The 20,027-nt window shown below is 33.5% G+C and overlaps 1 protein-coding gene across 1 annotated transcript; it reads left to right on the top strand.

The window, feature by feature from the left end:
• The first annotated feature begins 4,041 nt into the window (after positions 1–4,041).
• LOC130826536 (uncharacterized) lies at positions 4,042–6,774 on the top strand. The gene is made up of 2 exons (XM_057692118.1): positions 4,042–4,089; positions 4,690–6,774. Exons 1-2 carry the CDS (start codon positions 4,042–4,044, stop codon positions 6,772–6,774), a joined length of 2,133 nt encoding a protein of 710 aa, XP_057548101.1.
• The last annotated feature ends 13,253 nt before the right edge of the window (positions 6,775–20,027 follow it).

Below are 20,027 nucleotides of genomic sequence, written 5' to 3' on the forward strand. Positions count from 1 at the left end.
ACGTCAAACCCTAACCACTTCATCTTCAATTGCAATCAACACTCAACCCTAAAATCATCTTCATCTTCTCGCATTATGTGCTGATTCCTCTTCATTAACTCACAAAATCACTATGAGAACTAAAAACTGCACACCCAAAATGAAACAACCCAAACCATTAAAAATTGTTCACCCATCACCTCCAATCACTACACAAGAGTCATCTTCAAGGGAACAGCAGGACAATCCTGTTGCCTCTGGAATACATGGAAGTAACAAGAGAAAGAGAGACTCCACTTCAAAGAAATCATCTTCAGCCAAAAAGGTAAAAGTTACTGTTCACTTGAACGCTGAAGAATTATCAAAGGAAATGATAGTTGGGTTTGGCCTAGATAAACAATGGTATGAATCCATCTTTTTCCCTCAGTTACACACAATCTTACAAACTCAGTTCTGGGAATCTTTGATGGCAGAATACTGCTACTATCCAATGTACCCAGAATTGATGCGTGAGTTTGTTTTAAACTTTTCTATTGACAATGGTGTTTGTTCGAGTTTTGTTAAGGAGGTTAAAATTGAATTCAATAGTCAGATATTGGGAGAGTGGCTAGGTGTGCTTGCCACTAGATTTGATGTTTATTATGTTGGGTCGAAAATAGTTTTCTCTGGGATTGATGAAAAGAAGGTTTGGAAGTTTTTAGAGATTAATGAAAAACGAGGAAAGGTTAGCCACAATATACTGTGCCCTATGCATAAATTGTTATATAAATAGCTCGTAGATTCATTTTGCTGTGCAATTCCAAGCGTAGTGAGGTTAATCTACGAGATGCAACACTAATTTATTGTATGGCTAACAACATCAAAATCGATTTTCCTTCATTAATGATTTCTCATTTAAGTGAATGTATATCAAAAAGATGTGTGATAGGGTATGGAGGTTTGCTAACTTGGATTTTTAGGAAGCTGGGTGTTCCCCTAGAAGGTCAAAACTTTCCCATGGGTCCAAATAATATGATAGGTGCTAAGTGTTTAAGTAACTTACACCTTAAATTGAATGAAAATGGGACTCTTGAGAATGTTTATGAACAATCTGATGTGATTTCTGACAACAAGGAAGGCACCAATGAAGTAGAAAAAGAAGAAAAAGTTGAGGAGGAGGAATTAAATAATAAGGAGGAACATGAGTCTGTTCCCTCTGCCACTGAGAAGGCAGAAGGGCATTTTGATAGGGAACAGGAGGAAATTTCATGTAAGGGGGAAGCTGAGAAAGAAACTGTGAAGGAAGCTGTAGAGGAAGAAAAAGAGGAAAATGAGGAAGAAAAAGAAACTGTGAAGGCTAGCTTCCAAAGGCAAAAGACTTGTAGTTATTCTTGATGATGACTCTACGTCCTATAAAATAGCTGAACCAAGTAATCCTCCCTCACCAAACCACAGTTCCGACAGCCCCTCTATATTCAATACTTCTGAAGCTCGATGAATTACAGTCCCGCTTCTTTGCATTCCAAGACGAAGTTCGTGTTTCCTTAACCTCTCTTACAGACCAGATGACTCAAATAGAAGCTCGTCTGGGGTGCAAAACTTGATACTGTTGAGGTGGAAACTGAATATATTGATGAAGAAGCTCCTACATCTTGATTACTCCTGCTGCTTTTAATATTTTAATTGTCCTAACCATCATTCTCTCAAACATTATTCTACTTATGTTTTTCTTTGTACCAGCTGGGGTACAGTTCCTATAATTCATACTTTGTTGAACTACATTTTCTTTATGTTACTAACTATTTGTGAAGTTTAATCCCTGCTCATCATGCTTGCATTTATTAGTACTTACTTTTGATCGTTGCATCTTGATTCAATCTTTGGTTATATGTTTAGTGCTGTGGTTTGATTATCCTACTTCTTTTTGATTGATGTCAAAAGGGGGAATATTTGGCACAAACTTTAAATGATGCTTGAGTATGCTTAGTTTATATCAGTATCTATTCTCTTGAACATTAGGACTATATGCTATGTATGATTTGAATGCTATATGCTATGCTCTACTAATTCATACATGCTCTGATGCTCTGATATAATATAATTGAGATGAATTGAATTATATGCTCTGATGATTGTGATGATTTATATGAATTAAGCTCTGATTAGTAATAAGTTTAGCAAGTTTAGCTCTGATTAATTGCAACTACTCTGATCTATATGATCTATATGCTCTGATATAATTGAGATAAGTTTAGCATTGGTTAATTTTAACCAAACTGATTGTTTTTAGCTCTGATCATCAAATCAGTAAATTATTTGTGATTTGCTCTGATATTACTGTGATTACTTATGCTCTATGCTCTAAATTGTTATATGAATGCTGTGATAAAAATGCTGATATTGTTCAAAATTTTGGTAAGTTTTTTTATGTTTATTTTAAATAATTCTTATTATTAGAGTAATTTGTTTTTAAGATATGCTTGGTAAATTATATTGTAACGAGTTATTTTACTAAGTTATGTAGAGTTGTTTTAATCTCTGGCATGCTCTACAATATTTATTCTACTCTATTTTATTTAAGTTTGTTTAAAAGTTTGTCATCATCAAAAAGGGGGAATTTGTTGGACCTCTTGAGTTTTGATGATGACTACACTTTATTTAAACGAATATGTTTTAGAGATTATGTGCAGGTCGATATCCAGTCGTGATTATTATCATTGATAGTACCTATAACTTGGTTCATGGAAATGTACGTGTCAAAAGGATCCAAAAGATGTTAGAAGGAGTATATCGCTTGGGATGTAAAATGGAGACAGAATGTCTACTGTTCGCAAGTTGGATGTTCTAACAAAACTGAAAATTAGAGACAGCGCATTGTTCCTGAACTGGAGTCAGCTTACGTCCACTGAAAATTCTGATTATTACTTTTTAATTATTATTTTTAGTTAATGTATTAATTAAAGTTAAGACTACAAGAAAACTTGTTTTTAGCAACAAGTTTTAGCAACGACTATATTTTTTTCGTTGCGAAAAATACAAGTTGTTGCGAAATCCGTTGTTGCTAAATAATCGTTGCCATAAAAAAAAATAACTTCCCCACCTCTTAAAATAATTTCCCGGTATAACCCAATTTTTTGCAACAAACAATTTAGTTGTTAAAATTAATTAAATAATTCGTAACTGCATATATTGTTGCAAAAAATATTTAAATATACAGATACAATAAAGTCGTTGCAAAAACCCTTATACTAATAATTTTTGTTTTCATTTCCCTCTCAAATCAAAACCCCATCCCTCACAATCCCCATTTCCCTCGCAATTCAGAAACCCACGAACCCATTCCTTCACAAACCCGATTCCCTCACAAACCCTATTCCCGCACACCATATTGCAGCGATTGTCGCCTGCACACGGGAGCGTCTGCCGCCTGCATGCCGGAGTTTCAGCCGCCTTCTGCACACCGGTGCTGCCGCTACGCAGCAGCGTTGAATCCTTCAGCCACCTCTCAAATAACCCACGACATGTAGTTTTTTTTTTTTGCCTTTTTTTCTTTGAATTTCTTGTTCTTGTTTCTTGTTGTTTTCAATTTATGGGTTGTTCTTTGAATTTCTTGGGCTTTGTTGTAATTATTAGATGAATGTATGTGTATTTCATCAGTTTGAAATGTTGGGTTGTACGTACTTTCATAGTCTTGGCAGTGAAGGAACAAGAATTCGCCTTTTTCTTGGGCTTTATTCTAATTATCAGATTTATGTATGTGTATTTCATGATTTTGAAATGTTGGGTTGTATTTCATGACATAGATTAATTTTTTTCTTTGCCACTGAGGATTTACAATTAGATCTTGAGGGCTTAATTACTTGCGTTTTTTGGGGGTTTATGTTTGTGTGTTTTTTTGTATTGGGAAATTACTTGCATTTTTTTTATTACTATTATTTTCTGAGTGCAATTCATATGGAATTAGCTAGCAGTGGCTTTAGGGGGATTAAACGGCGTTTCTTGAATAAGGTGAGATTGTTTTTGATTTATATGGATAATTTATGAAAATGTGAGATTCTTCCAAAGTAATGCTAAGAAAAATTGATGGAGTTACTTCAAATTGAAGTTCTAGATGATAAGATTAAAGCAAAAGTATGTTTTTGGCCTAAGATTTCACGGTGTAAGGTTTTGATGTCATGGTGGAATTATATTTTTCTTTTCAAATTGAAGCAAAAGAACTCATTTTTTGCGATTGTGATGATACATACTTGATGAGGGAAAAAATTTTTAGTTTATTTGTTTTAGATTATAATGAAGCCTTGTAAAATGGTTCATGTGAACTTCTTAAATTGTTCTTGTTTATTCAAGTTGATTTGTCAAAGTTGATTTGTCATGTATTGAAAATATTTTCTAAGTTGATTTGTCATGCATACATTGGAACAAATGGTAATCTTTGTTCTTGTTTTTATTGTTAAATTGTTCTTCAAACAACTTAAAGTTAAAATTCTCTTTCACATAGTGGTTAAATTGTTATTCAAGTTGTTAAATTGTTCTTGTGTTTCTTTCAAAAATTTAAATTGTTCTTGTTCTTTTTGAATCGTTAAATTGTTCTTCAAATAACTCGAAATTAAATTGTTCTACAAGTTGTTAAATTGTTCTTGTTCTTGTATTAATTGTTAACAATATTATAAGGAGATCTTGGTGATATTATTGAATGTTATATAATCTAATTATTATAAAGTTTAAATATAGGAAATGATTTTGAATAAGGCATGGGTCAAAGTAAAAGATCGTTCATCTATTGATTATGTAAATGGTGTTGAAGAGTTTCTAAATTTTGCTCTTTCCAAAGTAAGAGAAGATGATCGAGATAGTACTACTATTAGGTGCCCTTGTAATAGTTGTCGCAATATATTTCTTAAAACAAAATGTGATGTAAGATTCGACTTGCTTAAGGGAGGAATGTATGAGAAGTACACTTTTTGGGAACTTCACAGGGAAGAATTAGTTGAATCAAGTGATGGGGATGATGTTGATGAGTCGAATGACATTGATAGTGGTTTCACAATGTTGCAAGATGCATGTGGAGTTGGTGCTATGAATGTTGGGAGTGCTGAAGAGGCTTTAAATAATGTTGAGGAGTATGAGAAACCTAATGCAAATGCAAAAAAGTTTTTCAAACTTTTAGAGGAGTACCAAGAACCATTAACAATGCATGACACAACAATGTCTAAGTTGTCATACAGTGTTAAATTATTACATTTAAAGGTTTTGAATAATTGGGCTGATAAGTCTTTTGATAGTTTACTCCATTTAGAACGTCAAGGCTATGGCGCTTACCTTCCAACTTCTTATTACGAGGCTAAGAAACTCATTAAAGACTTGGGCCTTGATTATTATAAGATTGATGCTTGTGAAAATGATTGTATTCTTTATTGGAAAGAGCATGAAAAATTGATTGAGTGTCCCACTTGTGGTTTATCAAGGTGGAAACAAGAAAAGGAAGGCTCTTCTAAGGGGGTAAAGGTTTCTAGAAAAGTGCTAAGATATTTTCCATTGAAGCCTAGGCTACAAAGCTTGTACATTTGTAGAAAGACATCCAAAGACATGCGTTGGCACAAAGAAAGGGATGCTACTAAAACATATAGAGTGAATGATTGTGATAGGATTATAGATGATGATGTCCTTTCTAGGGAAGAGGAGGATGATGCCTTTTTGGAGGATGACAATGCAAGTGCGATAGATGATACAATTAGACATCCATCTGACTCCTTTGCATGGAAATCATTTGATGAAGAGTATAGTGAATTTGCTAAAGAGGTGCGAAATGTTAGACTTGGACTAGCTTGTGATGGCTTTCAGCCTTTCAATAATTCACAACATAGCATATGGCGAGTGGTTCTTATCCCTTATAATTTTCCTCCTTGGTTATGCATGAAACCTTATTCATTTATGCTATCTTTACTAGTACCAGGTCCAACAAGTCCAGGAATTAATATGGACGTCTACCTCCAACCACTTATTGAGGAGTTAAAGGAGCTTTGGGAGGTTGGTGTTGAAACCTATGATGCTTACTCTAAAACAAATTTCATCTTGCGTGCATCATTACTGTGGACTATCAATGACTTTCCTGCGTATGCAGATTTGTCTGGATGGTCTACCAAAGGTTATTACGCTTGTCCATGTTGTCATAAGGAAACTAAACGGACTTCGTTGATGCATAAGGGTGGTTATTTAGGGCATCGACGTTGGCTTCCAATGAATCATAAGTGGAGAAATGATGCCAATTCTTTTGACGGTAAAATTGAAAAAGGTGTTGCACCAGTTCCATTGAGTGGGGATGATGTATTACAACATTATAGCCGATTCTCACAAGCAAAATATGGGAAGATTGTAGGGAAAAAAAGAAAAAGGGATGCTTCTAATAGCTTGTTTGGGTGGAAAAAGAAAAGCATTTTCTTTACCTTGCCTTATTGGAGGAAATTAAAAATTCGTCATAACTTGGATGTTATGCATATTGAGAAAAATATCTCTGATAATATCTTGGGTACTTTAATGAGCATACAAGGCAAAAACAAAGATACTTTGAAGTCTCGATTGGATTTGGTGAAGATGAAAATCAGAGATAAGTTGAATCCTAAAGTGGTTGATGGTAAGGTGCGTGTTCCTATTGCTATATATACATTGAGGTCAGATGCCAAGGTTGCCATATGTCGTATGTTTGCAAAAATGAAATCTCCCGATGGATATCTATCAAACATTTCTCGTTGTGTTAAAGATAATGGAAAAAAGATATCATGTTTGAAGAGCCATGACCATCATGTTTTTATTGAGTAGTTGCTTCCCCTTGCACTTTGTGGGTTTTTACCTAAAGAGGTTTATGACCCTTTGGTTGAACTAAGTTTTTTTTTTCGAGACCTTGCTCTAAAAACATAAGTGTTGGTCAATTGGAAGAACTTGAAAAAAAAATTCCTTACACCTTATGCAAGTTGGAAATGATATTTCCACCGGCTTTTTTTGATGTTATGGTGCATTTAGTTGTACATCTGGCAACTGAGGCAAAAATTGCTGGACCAGTTCGATATCAGTGGATGTATCCTATTGAGAGGTATACTTTTTCTTTAAGAAATATACTCATGTTTGTCAATTATTCAAATACTAACATAACATGTCTTATTCTATTAGGTATCTCCGAACATTAAAATCATATATTCGAAATCGAGCACATCCAGAAGGTTGCATTGCTGAAGGTTATTTGGCAGATGAGTGCTTAACATTCTGCTCTAGGTACATGAGTGACATTGACACTAAATTCAATCGCAAAGTAAGAAATGACGATGAAGATATAGAAGAGGATAACTTAAAATCAAACCTTGAGGTTTTTAGACCTCTTGGACATACCATTGGGGGTAGTACACCAAAACATCTAGATCATCTAGAGTGTGATCAAATCCATTTTTATATTCTTCAAAAGTACGATCCACTTCTTAAGTTTGTCCAGTAAGCCATTTTTATTCCTTATGTTTATCTAGTTTGAATTGTATAGTATATATTTTAGGCTATAGAAGCCAGTTTTATTTGTTTTTATATGATGTCATAGAAAACATAAGCTGAAATTGGAGAAGGAATGTCCAACAAATGTAGAACGGAGGCACAAAGAACAATTTTCCAAATGGATACAAAATCAAGTAAGAAAGCTTATAAGTAATACTTTGTAAATGGTTTCCTTCTTAAGTTTGTCCAATAAGCCATTTTACTAATAAAGTATGTTAATATTTGTTCATTTAGGTACAAAAAATTTATAAACTTGGACGCTGTGATAAAGACTTGTACAATTTGGTTTGTGGTCCTTCTAGAGTTGTAGGGCATTACACAGCATATATTGTAAATGGTTTGCGTTTCCACACCAGTAATAGGTCTGAAAATAGGGAAACAAAAAATTCAGGTGTCATGGTGCGTGGTGATGATGCTTCAGATAAGGAATACTATGGCATTTTGAGAGACATATATCAAATGTGTTATCCTGGAGAAAATCATGTATTTTTGTTCAAATGCAGTTGGTTTGATGTAGAAAACCTTGGTAGAGGGTATAAGGTACATGAGCATGGTTTGGTTAGTGTAAATAAGAATAGACTTTTAAAGTCGGATGATGTGTTTGTGCTAGATTCCTAAGTGGAGCAAGTATTTTACATAGAAGATGAAAACAATGAGAATTGGGAATTTGTTATAAAAGCGCAACCAAGGAATTTGTATAATATGAGTGCTAGTGATCTAGATAAGGAGGGTATAGATGTAGATGCCTTTCAACAAGTAGAGGTGGAAGCTAATACTGAAGCTGAATGTACTAATTGCGTACATACTGACAATTTCAAAGTTAGTTCGTCATTGGCTACAAATATGTTTATGGATTATAAAGGAGAACATGAAGTGCAAATGGTTACACAAATATTTGAAGATGACAATTTCATTAATGATGGTGAAATTGAAGTCTTTGAGGAATCGAGTGAAGTTGAAGAAAAAATTTGATTTTGATTCTTCTCCTTGATTATGTTATGTTGTACAATATTTAGATTCACTATTATCTTTCTTGTTATCTATATGAACAATTCGGCTACTATTGTTTATTTTTTCCGCTCTATCTTGAAATATATTGTTTATTGTTGAAGCTACCTTTTGTTTGATAATTATACAAAAATATCTGAATAGATAAAAGATGGTTGGGGGAGGAGGTTGAAAGAAAATATGCGGTCGAAGTATTGCCCTCGGAAAACTTATGAGTCGTGTTCAAGCTAGTCGGACGCAATTGTTTAGCAAGCAAAATGTAGCTGATCAATTCAATAATAGCTCTAACCCACACATCACATATGAGATTGCTCATGCAGTTAGCAAAAGTAAGTTTTTTTTTTCTATTTCAATTCAAAAAATTTAAATTTTATTATGTTGAATTCAATTTGATTTTCATTGTCTTTACCCTTGTAGATTTGGAGAGGCAACGAACAAGTTATGAAGCGCATATAAACAAAGCAGCACCAACTGAATTGCCAGCAACTAAATCGCCAATAACTGATGCGCCGACCTTGAATGACCATAACTTGATTCATGGAGACGATCTTCAAGGTTATGAAGAAACTGCTACACCAATGTTGAATGACCAAGTATCAGAAGGCGTCATTACCTTAATGGATGAAAGTACATTATTGAAAACTCGACTTTCACGTTTCCAGTTTGTAATTATTTATATATTATTGATTATTGATTATTGATTATTGATTATTGTAGGCATACTTGGTAAGAGAAAGAAAAGAAGCAACTTTGTTAGTAGAATTGAAGTGGGCTTGCAAGTGAATGAAGCTTTAGATCCACAACCAAGGCAAACTATCACTCGAAAGGAGGTGGAGCAAGTTAATGGCGATGAGATAGATAGAAATACAGCTAGTTAAGAGATATGTAGCAACTTTTTTAGATATTATTGATTATTGATTATTGATTATTGTAGGCATACTTGATAAGTTTTAACATTTGTATTATCTTAGTAACTAGTAAGATCAAAGGAAGAGGTAAGAGAGGAATGTATAAGAGTTACGTGGTTCACATGAAAATTAAAGGGAGAGGATCGAAATTGAAGATCAAAATACCTGATGAAATTGACCGAGCAATTGGAGAAAATGCTCGTCACTTGGTTAATGAGTGTGGGCGTGTTGTGAGGACAAAAGCTCCCTTGAATGTAAAAAGTTGGAAAGAAGCATTTGAGGCAGCTGGAGAAAGTATGTTGAAGGAAATACAGGTTATGTTAGTTACTAATTTCTTTATTAATATCAGTTATTTAGCACTATAGTTTTCTGGTTTTGGTTGTACTTATCATCTTACCTTCTTTGTGCAGGAGAAGTTTGAAATTGATAAGTCTAGTGACTACTTCCGAATGTATGCATTTGTCTTAGAGACCATGCAACGTTTATATACATTGTACAAGTGTAGGTTGCACAATTACTACAAAAGTGCGAGATGCGGAAAAACTAACGAGGAGCTCAAAAAGAATCCTCCTCTTGACTTACCCCAACCTCAATGGGAAAATCTGATCAAGTATTACGGATCTGAAAAATTTAGGATATTTCTTTAATTAAACTATGTACTATTTATGAACTATTTATGTAAGTAAACAACTCAACATTGAGCCGATGTATATGTAAAACTAACGTGCATAGATACATCAATTTGTCTAAACATAAATGTTTTTGATGTATCTTCTCGTCAATGATGCCATTTAGGAATTACCAATAATAGCAAGAACTTGATTGGCATCAACTTTTGTAATCATCATGCAGGTCATAAGTGAGAGGAACTCTAAAAATCGGAATTCTGACAAGAGAACTAAGCATAGGACTGGAAATTTATCATTTCCTGAATCAGAAGATGTATTGGTAAGACAAACCTATTTTATTATGTTTATTGAATGTAGTTTGAAAAAATATCAATAACGTTGTTTTATTTGAATAGACAAAAGAGAATGCTAATGTGAAGCTAACTGCTGATAAAGTTTGGCTTATCCAACACACTTGTAAGAATGATCAAGGAAAACTAGAATGGCTCGATACGCGGTCAAAAGAAATCCATGTATGTACAACAACCCATTATAACTATATTTTTGTTACCCTTGTATGATTTTTTTATTATAATATGCAGTTATATATATCTTGTTTATGTAATAGGTGAAGTTGAAAGATGTTGTTGCATCAGCTGGGGATTCAATGACACAAGATGAAATTTTGCTTAGAGTTCTAGGCCAAAAGTCAGGCCATGTACGTGGAAAAGGGACAAGGGTACGTGCATATTCTAAAGACAAAGCATAAATAGAACAACGTAAGATTGTGGAGCAATAAAAAATTAAAGATTTGATGGAAAGTCAGTTGCTACAACAACGACAATTTGAAGAATATAAGGCACAACAACAAGAAGCAATTGAATCGATGAAACAAAGCATCTTACAACAGCTACTAAATAAACAAGTTTAATGATTGTCATGAATGCTTATTAGGTAAATGATGCTTTCTTTTGCATTATTTTAACATATACTTAGGCTTACAACATGTTAAAATGACCAGTTTTTAATATATACTTGGCCTTTCTTTTGCGTCCAATTAGGAGTATTGACGGCTTGTGTTGTAGTTTTAGTTACAATGGCATTAGCTGGTTGGCATTTTAGTCCAATTAGGAGTATTGGTGGCTTGTGTTGTGGTTTTAGTTACAATGGCATTAGCTGGTTGGCATTTTAGTCCAATTAGAAGTATTGCTGCTTATGTTGGATTTTGTTGTCATGGGTTCTGGTCTTTGGCATATGCTTCATGCTATGTTTGAGTTGGAATTGTGATGGTTTGATTGTGAATTTGATGCTAAATTCTAAATGCTTTCCCTATACACGTAATGCTTTTGTTAGTGAATATCATGCTAAATGCTTTGCTTATTATGTCTCAACAAAAAGTGTAGGGAAGGTTTGATTGTGAATATCATGCTAAATGCTTTCCCTATAAAGTACTCAATATTGGGGCTCATTTGATTCTTAATTACTAACATAATTATTTGGTGTAGGCAAACATATCTTCGTTGGAAATTTTTTGTAGTCAATGACAAAGTTGGTGATAGCTACAAGCATTTTGGATGCGCGATGTTTTGGGTTATGAAGTAGCTATATGTTCACTTGTAAATTTTTGGACTTTTTCAAAGTGCCTTTCACTTGTAAATTTTTGCATGAAAACTTGTATATGGTAGGGGAATTATTTTGGAAAATTGGTTATGAAGAAACTTGTATATGAACTATGTATATTTTTGACACACGATAATATTTGGGACGTGTGATATTTTGGGATACGAATTAATATATAATGATAATCGGAGATATTAGTTTAGTTGGTTATAAATTATTTATTATTTTAATTGTCTAGTTTATATATAGATTGTAGGTTGTTTCAGAAGATAACAAAGTCGTTGCGAAAAATGTGTATGTTTTTTGCAATGACAATAGTTGTTGCTAAAAACATTAATAACAAATTGTACTTAATTGTTTTCCCTACAGTAAAGTCGTTGCAAAAGATTGACTATCATGTATTGCAACAACTTGAATTGTTGTGAAAAACAGATAGTTAACAACGAAAATAGTTGTAGCTAAAAAAGCAGAAAATTTGGCAACGAGCTTTTTTGTTGCTAAAAAAATGGATGGAATTGCAACGATACTTCTTTTGCAACAATAGAACTCGTTGCAAAAAATAGATACCTTTTGCAACCACCATAGTTGTTGCTAAAAGCTTTAGCTACGGCTGTACCCGCAACAATGGAATTCGTTGCAAAAATCATTTTTACCAACGAAATCAGGTTTTTAGCAACGACTTATTCTATTGCTAAAAATAACTTTTCTTGTAGTGTAATTTGTTGCATTAATAAATTATTAAAGTTAATTGGCAAAATATTTTCTAAAATATCTAACGTGTGATTTTCTAAATATAAGCCTTTATTTTAGAATCTATGTTTAGTAATTGACTAAATTTAGCTAAGAAGGAACAACAGCTGATTTTAAGGGATCCTTAGCTATTATTAGCTAAAGGTAACCGTCCCTAATATTAGTAATAGGTAATCGTCCCTATTATTAGCTAAAGGCAACCGTATCCAAATTTAGCTAAAGTAAACCGTGGTTATTACTGAAAAAGGCAACTGCAGCTAATTTTTGTATATGGGAACTGCTGCTAAAGGGAACAATATCTATTATTAGTATCTGGGAACAACGGTTATTATTAAATAACCGTGGGCATGAATTTTTCAAGTTTAATACCTTTTTTAGAGACTAACCGTAGGATGACCTTGGATATAAAGATTCACATTATTTTCCTTATTATTTGGGATAAGGGAGTAATGGTTGGTTACCTCATTTTTATTAGGGATTTTAGCTCTATAAATAGAGACTTTCAGCTGTTCCTCAAAACTTGCCTTAATATGAGCCTTTAAATCATACGTGATTTTGGGAGAATTTTTACAAGAAATATTTTGTTTTAAAATTGCCAATCAACTTACGATATTTTCTTGTGCAACTTATTGATTTTATTTTTAGAGAATTTTTATCCTTTTTGTAAGGGATTTTGAGTGATATTTGTAATTGGACTTGGGTGAGTCTAAGGGGGAATTAGATAGCTTTTAGTGAAGCTAGTGAGAAGTTTAGCTTTTAGTGAAGCTAAGTTTGTTGCTTTGAGTGAAGCAATAGTAAAGAGAAGTTGGCCTAGTTGATGCGAGTGAAGTAAGGTGTTTAATGTAATTGTAACGAGTTGTCTTAAACATAGTGGAGAATTTAGAAATCCCGTGGGGTTGTAGTTTTTCCTTCTAATTAGGCCTAGAAGGTTTCCACGTAAAAATCGTGTTGTCTCTTTCATTATTTCGCTCTAAGTTTAAGCTTTATTTATTTTAATTAATTCCACAAAAACAGGGCAAAAACGCTTAAACTCGTAACAACAACAATTCACCCCCCTCTTGTTGCTGTTCCCGTCTCTGGCTAAGTCTACAAGTTCAAATTTTCATTTTGTGTTTTTCAAGTTCTTATTTCTCACTTCTAAATAGCAATATATGTAGAAGTAAACTATCCTAATCTAGAAAATAAGAGGTTTATTCTTATTCTTATTTTCATTAATGTTTCGTGTGGTTGCTGCTACTTAAGTGGTGACAATAGTATAATTTATAGTGTAAATTTTTATGAAATTCATAAGTCATTCTTTTGTTCACAATGTTTTTAATAATTTTTCATTACCATCTATATATCACATTGCATAGAACAACCACAAAAACAGAGCACAACAATGGACAATCAAAAGAACAAGATATATGAGGTATCTAAAGATATCTCCCCCTCAAAACAAGTATCTTATCATTAATATACTCAACAATACATTAATGACTCACCTTACAAGCTTCAAGAACAACCTCTCAAAGCAAAGATTTAACCTTTTATGTCAATCTCTCTCAAATGCCCTAACACATGTGGAGTGAACTCTCTTGGCTAAAACCCTATTTAACTCTTTGTATTAGGCTCTTTCTTCAACCCTAATGAACTTCTAAGACCCCTTATATAGTCCCTTGACATATTGGGGAGCCTTAAGACTAATGATCGAACGCCCAAACAAAACCAAGCATTAAACAAAAAGCTTATGTTTTCACGCTGGCAAAACCGCTCGATCGAGCAGCTCGAGCTCGACCAATCGAGCGTGCTCCCTGCAACTACTGGGTTGATTCTGCTTTGTGGCTCGACCAGTCGAGCGCCTCATCTGAGAGCCTACTGCCTTGAGTACGACCAAATACCTTGATCAAACCCCTTTAAGTCATCTTCATTAAATACTTGGTCAAGAGACCCAAACGTTAGCACTCCATTCCCTATGGCACACTCCACACCACTCTCAAGTGTGTAAGACATGGTATGAGCTACGAGGTGCTCAAAGTCATCATCAATAAGGTCGGAATTGCTTTTGATTCAACAATCTCCCCCTCAAGGCCAATTCTCTTACTATCATCAAATGTCACCTTCTTGGGTGACTTGCAACCATCATCAATGTGGCCTAGCCAATCACCATCAACTCGCAACACATACAAGTTGCTTTCACTCCTTCTACCGCTCATGAGCACCATGCTCCCTTTAATGACCTTCAACAACAACCCACCACTAGCTTTGAAGGTGCATCCCTTGGACTCCAACGTACCAAGTGATATGAGGTTCCTCTCAAGCTTTGGAACGTATCTCACACCACCTAGCCTTCTCTTAACACCATCATGTGTCACAATCACAACCTTACCATACCTTCTGAAGACTCAATTCTCTTAAGTGATGATAATTCAAATCACATATTAAATAAACAATAAATTAAGTGATTATATTTAGTTGTTTAAGTCGGTCCAAAATCATATTAAATATAAAGTGAATAATTGATATATATTCTAAGAAAATGAATAATTGATATATATTTGAGTTCGAAATATATTGATTGATGAAGTATTTTTGTCCGAAAAATTTTAAATGTTGGTAGATTATTTGATAAACTAGCTAAGCTTGAAATATGCTTGAAATATGTTTAAATGACTTAAGTTTATCTTAAGGTTGAATTTATAAGTTTTGAAATTAGTTTAAATGGTTTTAAGATAATTATTTTTAAGATAATGTTATTTTCGTAATTAATTTTGAAATATTTTAATGGGTCAAAATATATTGAAAATAAAGTTTGAATTAAAAATAAAGTATGTTTGAGTATTTGAATATATCATTACATGTTTTATTTTAAACGTTTGGATATATTATGTGCTTTATGTTTTATGTTAAATTTGTTATTAAATTTGAATTTGAATTTAAAATGTGTGCTTAAAATATTTAGATGAATAAATGTTAAAGTATAAGCTTCACACGTTTTGTAATTAAGAGTACACGGTTTGTTATTAACGATATCGAATAAATAAGTTTCTTTGGTATTAAGCTATACTAATTAAAGACTTTCCTATAAATAAGATGAAAATTTAAATTGACACTAAAAATAGGAATTAATTTTGAAGGAAAAATTTTACACGTTATTTTATCTGGTTTTTGCTGAGTATTCAATATCTTGTATGAGTTCTAACGTGGCAATACAACAATGGTTGATAATAAAAAATTACAGGACACAATGACGTAATTATTTGAGCTGTCAGTGCAACGTCAGTTTGAGTTAAAGATCAAGATCTTGAAGACTGGTACAAACTAACTAGATCAACGAAATTGACGGATGAAGCTTTCTTGCTCTACAAGGATGTGTTGTGGCGTGACATATATAAATACAAGGCTTCGTTCAAGAATTAGGATTGCACCTCTTCTTACAATTTTCTCTCTTGTTGAATTAAGATCTAGTATTCTCTAAAAATTAAAAAAGAGTTGTAATTCTTAGTTCATCTAGCTCTTACAATTTGTAATAGGATTAAGTGTAAAAAAGAGTTAGAATTTTCATAGATTAATACGCCTATCCTTAGCATACTTTTTAAAGTGTTCAACATGTAATATTTATTGTGAGATTTGTGATTTGGTTTTATTAAAGGGACTTGTAAGACGCTCTTCAAGGGGAAGAACGTGGTGAGAGAAGATAGAGAGATCTTCTAGGGTGTCTTAAATTCTATTAATAAAAGGCGTTGAATCCTACGGGTTGGAAAAGAACCCATAGGCGGGGAGTAGGTTGTTTAGAACCGAAACTCGTTAACATATCGTGTGTTATTTTTTATTTTCGCACAAACGTTATAGAGTTATTAATCGACCTAAAACTGTTTCAGAATACAGTTTTGAAAGGTCACCCAAGCTCTTAAGCTAATCTTCCAGACAAAAGTTTTAAACGGGCATACTCTCTATTCACCCCCCTCTAGAAAGTATTCGGCCTCCTATCAACATTCAATTGGTATCAGAGCTGAGTTTCACATATAAAGATTAATATCTTATGATGGATTCGATAGGAGAAGGGTTGTTTGCTCAAGGTCGTTTCGTGCTCTAGGCTTGCTTTGTTTTGTGGAACAAATTTCTCTCATTGGAAAACTTTGATGAAGATGTTTGTGATTGATCAAGATACGGAACTTTTGGACATCATAACTAAAGGAGCTAAGGTACCCATGAAAAAGGACGCTTAAGGAAATGATGTGGTGATATTCGAATCCGAATACTCACAAAGTGATTTGGAATCCGTATTCAAAAACTATAGAGCAATGAATTAATTGTGTTGTGCTTTAAATGGTACCGAGTTCAATAGAGTTTCATCATGCACAAGTGCTAAGGAAATATGGGATAAGTTAGTTGTGACATATGAAGGAACAAGTCAAGTAAAGGAGACTAAGATCAACATCCTCATGAATAAATACGAAATGTTCAAGATGAAAAAGGATGAGAATATTAATGAAATGTTTACTCGTTTTACTTTAATTAGTAACAGTTTGAATTCTCTTGGTAAAAATTTTACTAATGCAGAAAAATTCCAGAAGGTCTTGAGGTGTCCTTCAAGATCCAAATGGGGTCCAAAAGTCACCGCTATTGAAGAAGCCTAAGACTTGAGAGTTTTATCACTTGGCGATCTTCTTGGAAAACTCACAACTCATGAACTTACCCTACATGATGATGGAGAAAGTGATGTAACTCCTTCCATGAAGAATCTTTCTCTAAAGGCAAAGAAACATCATGAATCCTCAAGCGATGATGAAGAAAGTGATGATGAGGAAGATCCATTTGCCTTGATCACAAGAGGTCTAGAAGGCATCATGAAGATTCGCAAAAGATTTAAAAACTTTAAATCTAGAAAGAAAGGTAAATCTTCAAACTCTAACTCTAATTGTAGAACTAACAAACTTGCTTGCTTTGAGCGTCGATCTACAGTTAATCTTGTAAAGGAATGACCTAAGAAGAAAAGGGAATCTTACAAGAAAAACAAGAAGAAACAAGCAATAGTTGCTACATGGAGCGATTCCGAAGGATCAACCGAACCTGAAAGTGAAGATGGTCAAGCTCACTTATGTCTTATGGCTAATGATGACAAAGATGATGATCTAGATCAAAATCATAAGGAGGTACTTGACTTTCTTAAGTCTTGTTCTAAAGACGAATTAGTTAAACCTCTCTTTGACATGTTTCAAATTGAAAAGATCTTAAAAGATGAGAAAAATATTTTAGATAATAGAATTCGTCACTATGGCGAAGGTTATGAAGATCTTATAAAGAAAAATGAATCGCTTAAGGTTGAAACATTAAAATTTGAAGAGACTATCAAAGTCTTGAAAGAACAGAATATCAACCGGATGAAAAAGCTCATTGATCTTCAGAATAAAAATGATGATCTTGAATCTGAGCTCAAAACTCTGAAATATGAGTCTAAGAAAAGTTTACAAGCCTTAACAAAGTTCAGTGACTTCGAATCTAAATTTACAAAAATGCTTAGACGTCAAAAAGGATTCAATGATAAACGTGGTATAGGTTATAATAATGTCACACATAACTATAAGAGTAAAACCACATTTGTCAAGAGTGCATTCAAACATAGACGCATACCTACTTGCTCCTTTTGTTGCAAAGAAGGACATATTAAGTTTGCGTGTCCCTATAGACGTAAGGACAATTATATTATTAAGAATTCCTTTCCTCTTGAATTTTGTGAGCAGAAAGCAAATATGGGTTCCCAAAGGGACAAGACCACCTAACATGGTCTACCCCAAATATAGTCCCAAATTTGTCACTTGGTTGGCTAAGTAAAGTTGAGAAAGGTTATTTTTTTGTTTTGTAGGAAAAGAAAAAGTGGATCTTAGATAGTGGATACTCGAGACATATGAGTGGTAAAGTTTCTTTATATTTTGAAATTTAAAGAAAGGTGCAATGGCTCGATCACCCTAGGCAACAAAAGTAAATGCAAAATTTTAGGTGTTGGCGAAGTTGGTAAGAATCCTTCTAAAACTATTGATAATGTCAATTTGGTTGAAGGTCTAAAATTTAATTTGCTAAGTGTGTCGCAACTATGTAATAAAGGTAATCAAGTAATCTTTGATAAAGAAAAATGTGTTGTCAAAAACCCTAACACCGGAGATATATTTATTACCGCCCTTAGACATGATAATGTTTATGCTTTGAATACTAACGAAATTGCAGCTCAACATTTCAAGTTCTTGAAGGCTATGACAGATGATCCAAAACTATGGCATAGACATCTTGGTCACATCAATACGCATACCATGCATGAATTAGTAAGTAAAGATCTAGCTAAGGGACTTCTAGCTCTTGACTAGAAACACAGTCCTACATGTGATGCATGCATTAGAGGAAAACAAGTAAGAAGTTCATTTAAACCAAAGAAAATGGTAAGTACTTCAAGACCATGTGAACTTTTACACATTGATCTATGTGGTCCAATGCGTGTACGGAGCATACGAGGTAAATGTTACATTCTAGTTATAGTTGATGATTATTCTAGATTTACATGGGTTGATTTTTTAAAGGATAAAAGTGAAGCCTTGAAACCGTTCTCAAGACGTTTTAAAGAAATGCAAACTCAGCTGAATCTTCCAATAGTCTCGATTAGAAGTGATGGGAGAAAGTTTGATCAACTAGGCTTTGATTCCTTTTGTGAAAATTACGGTATAACCCATAACTTTTCAGCTCTTAGGACACCCCAACAAAATGGCGTGGTTGAAAGGAAAAATCGAACTTTAGAGGAAATGGCTAGGACAATGCTTATACAAAATGGATTAGCCAAACATTATTGGGCCAAGGCTGTTAACACAGCAAATTATGTCTTAAATAGATGCTTCATAAGACCTATACTTAAGAAAACCCCGTACGAGTTATTTAAAGGAAGAAAACCAAACATAGCCTACCTCAGACCATTTGGTTGCAAATGTTTTATCCATAATAATGGTAAGGATAATCTAAGAAACTTTGATGCTATAAGGGATGAAGGTATATTTCTTGAATACTCATTAAATAGTAAAGCTTATAGAATTCTAAATAAGCGTACAAGTATGGTTGAGGAAAGTATACATGTAGTATTTGATGAATCTGATAATGGAATATTAAGTGAAGGACTTAAAGAGTTAAACCTTAATAAACATTTTGATGATGTAAGTGATGATGAACTAGATGCCAATGATCTTAGTGAATTTAAAAAGAAAAACATGCAGGATACTATACAAAGTCTTGATGAGGTTGAAGAAAAATAGGTTGTAAAAAATGAAGACTCACAGGCTGATCTTAAGACCCAACCTCAAGACCTGAAAACAGCTCTTGAACGTACTGATTTAGATACACCAATTAGAAATTCCTAAAATGAAGTAGGAACAAGTTCTTTGAATAATTACACACCATCCATATTACATACAAGACTTAGAATGTCATCTCAACATCCTCCTAAAAACATCATAAGTGATCCAAACAATGGTACTCAAACTCGATGCTCTCTTAAAAATTTATGTGCATTTTCTACTTTTGTTTCTCTTGTAGAACCAAAGGATGTTAAAAAAGCAATACAAGAACTAGAGTGGATCAGTGCAATGCAAAATGAATTAAATGAATTCGAAAGAAATAAAGTTTG

Source organism: Amaranthus tricolor, chromosome 11 (genome assembly GCF_026212465.1).
Source record: "Amaranthus tricolor cultivar Red isolate AtriRed21 chromosome 11, ASM2621246v1, whole genome shotgun sequence".
In the NCBI taxonomy this organism is placed as follows: domain Eukaryota; kingdom Viridiplantae; phylum Streptophyta; class Magnoliopsida; order Caryophyllales; family Amaranthaceae; genus Amaranthus; species Amaranthus tricolor.